Source organism: Chaetura pelagica, unplaced genomic scaffold, assembly GCF_000747805.2.
Source record: "Chaetura pelagica isolate M959 unplaced genomic scaffold, ChaPel_1.0 scaffold1553, whole genome shotgun sequence".
NCBI lineage: Eukaryota > Metazoa > Chordata > Aves > Apodiformes > Apodidae > Chaetura > Chaetura pelagica.
The window spans coordinates 21,247-22,633 of NW_009952661.1; the positions used below are offsets into that span (position 1 = coordinate 21,247).

General features: G+C 65.0%; 1 protein-coding gene across 1 annotated transcript in view; it reads left to right on the forward strand.

Moving 5' to 3' along the window:
• LOC104385318 (F-box/WD repeat-containing protein 7-like) overlaps positions 1–1,384 on the forward strand; it is a gene marked incomplete at its 3' end in the record, with an annotated part of 7,785 nt that extends 6,401 nt beyond the window's left edge. The window contains exons 9-10 of the mRNA XM_009993756.1: positions 312–522; positions 1,227–1,384. Coding sequence (XP_009992058.1) covers positions 312–522; positions 1,227–1,384 — 369 coding nt within the window. The remainder of the gene's footprint in view (positions 1–311; positions 523–1,226) is intronic.
• Positions 1,385–1,387: the final 3 nt, after the last annotated feature.

Here is a 1,387-nt window from a genome sequence, read left to right on the forward strand (position 1 = left end):
GAGGTTGGAGCCAGGGGGGTCGGGCTCTGCTCCCCAGGAACAAGGGATGGGACAAGAGGAAAGGGCCTCAAGTTGCCCAGGGGAGGTTGAGGTTGGATCCTGGGAACAATTCCTTCCTGGGAAGGGTTGTCAGGCCCTGGCCCAGGCTGCCCAGGGGGGAGTCCCCATCCCTGGAGGGGTTTCCAAGCCCTGGAGATGGTGCTGAGGGACATGGGGCAGGGGTGGCCTGGGCAGGGCTGGGGGAACGGTGGGACTGGAGGATCTGAAGGGTCGTTTCCAACCAGAGGGATTCTGTGCTTCCCTCTGGGCAGTTTGATGGGACACACATTGTCAGTGGCTCCCTGGACACCTCGATCCGGGTCTGGGATGTGGAGAGTGGGAACTGCCTCCACACCCTGATGGGCCACCAGTCTCTGACCAGTGGGATGGAGCTGCGGGACAACATCCTGGTCTCCGGCAACGCCGACTCCACCGTCAAGATCTGGGACATCAAGACGGGACAGTGTCTGCAGACTCTGCAGGGTGGGTCTGGGGGCAGCAGCTCCCATCCCTGCCAGGGGGCTGCAGGGGGGTCCTGGTGCTGCTGGCTCCCAGATGTGCTGTGACAGGGCAGATGTTGCTCCTGGGGCTGGAGGAGGGAGCACAGGAGGGCTGGCAGCAGGGCCAAGGAGGGGATTGTCCCCCCCTGCTGAGATCCCCCTGCAGGGCTGGGAACAGCTCTGGGGTCCCCAGCACAGGAAGGACACGGAGCTGTTGGAGAGAGGCCAGAGGAGGCCCCGGAGATGCTGGGAGGGCTGGAGCAGCTCTGGAGCCAGGCTGGGAGAGTTGGGGTGTTCAGCCTGGAGAAGAGAAGGCTCCAGGGAGACCTGAGAGCAGCTTCCAGGGCCTGAAGGGGCTCCAGGAAAGCTGGGGAGGGGCTTGGGACAAGGGCAGGGAGGGATGGGAGCAGGGGGAAGGGTTTCCAGCTGGCAGAGGGAGCTGGAGCTGAGATGGGAGGGAGAAATTCTGGGCTGTGAGGGTGGGGAGAGCCTGGCCCAGGTTGCCCAGGGAAGCTGTGGCTGCCCCATCCCTGGGGGTGTTGAAGGGCAGGTTGGATGGGGCTTGGAGCAGCCTGGGCTGCTGGGAGGTGTCCCTGCCCATGCAGGGGTGGGACTGGGTGGGATTTGAGGTCCCTCCCACCCAAACCCTGCGGGTTCCGGGATTCTGACATCCCCGCTCCCTCCCAGGGCCCAGCAAGCACCAGAGCGCCGTGACCTGCCTGCAGTTCAGCTCCAAGTTCGTGGTGACCAGCTCTGACGACGGCACCGTCAAGCTGTGGGACCTGAAGACGGGCGAGTTCGTGCGGAACCTGGTGGCCCTGGAGAGCGGGGGCAGCGGGGGGGTCGTG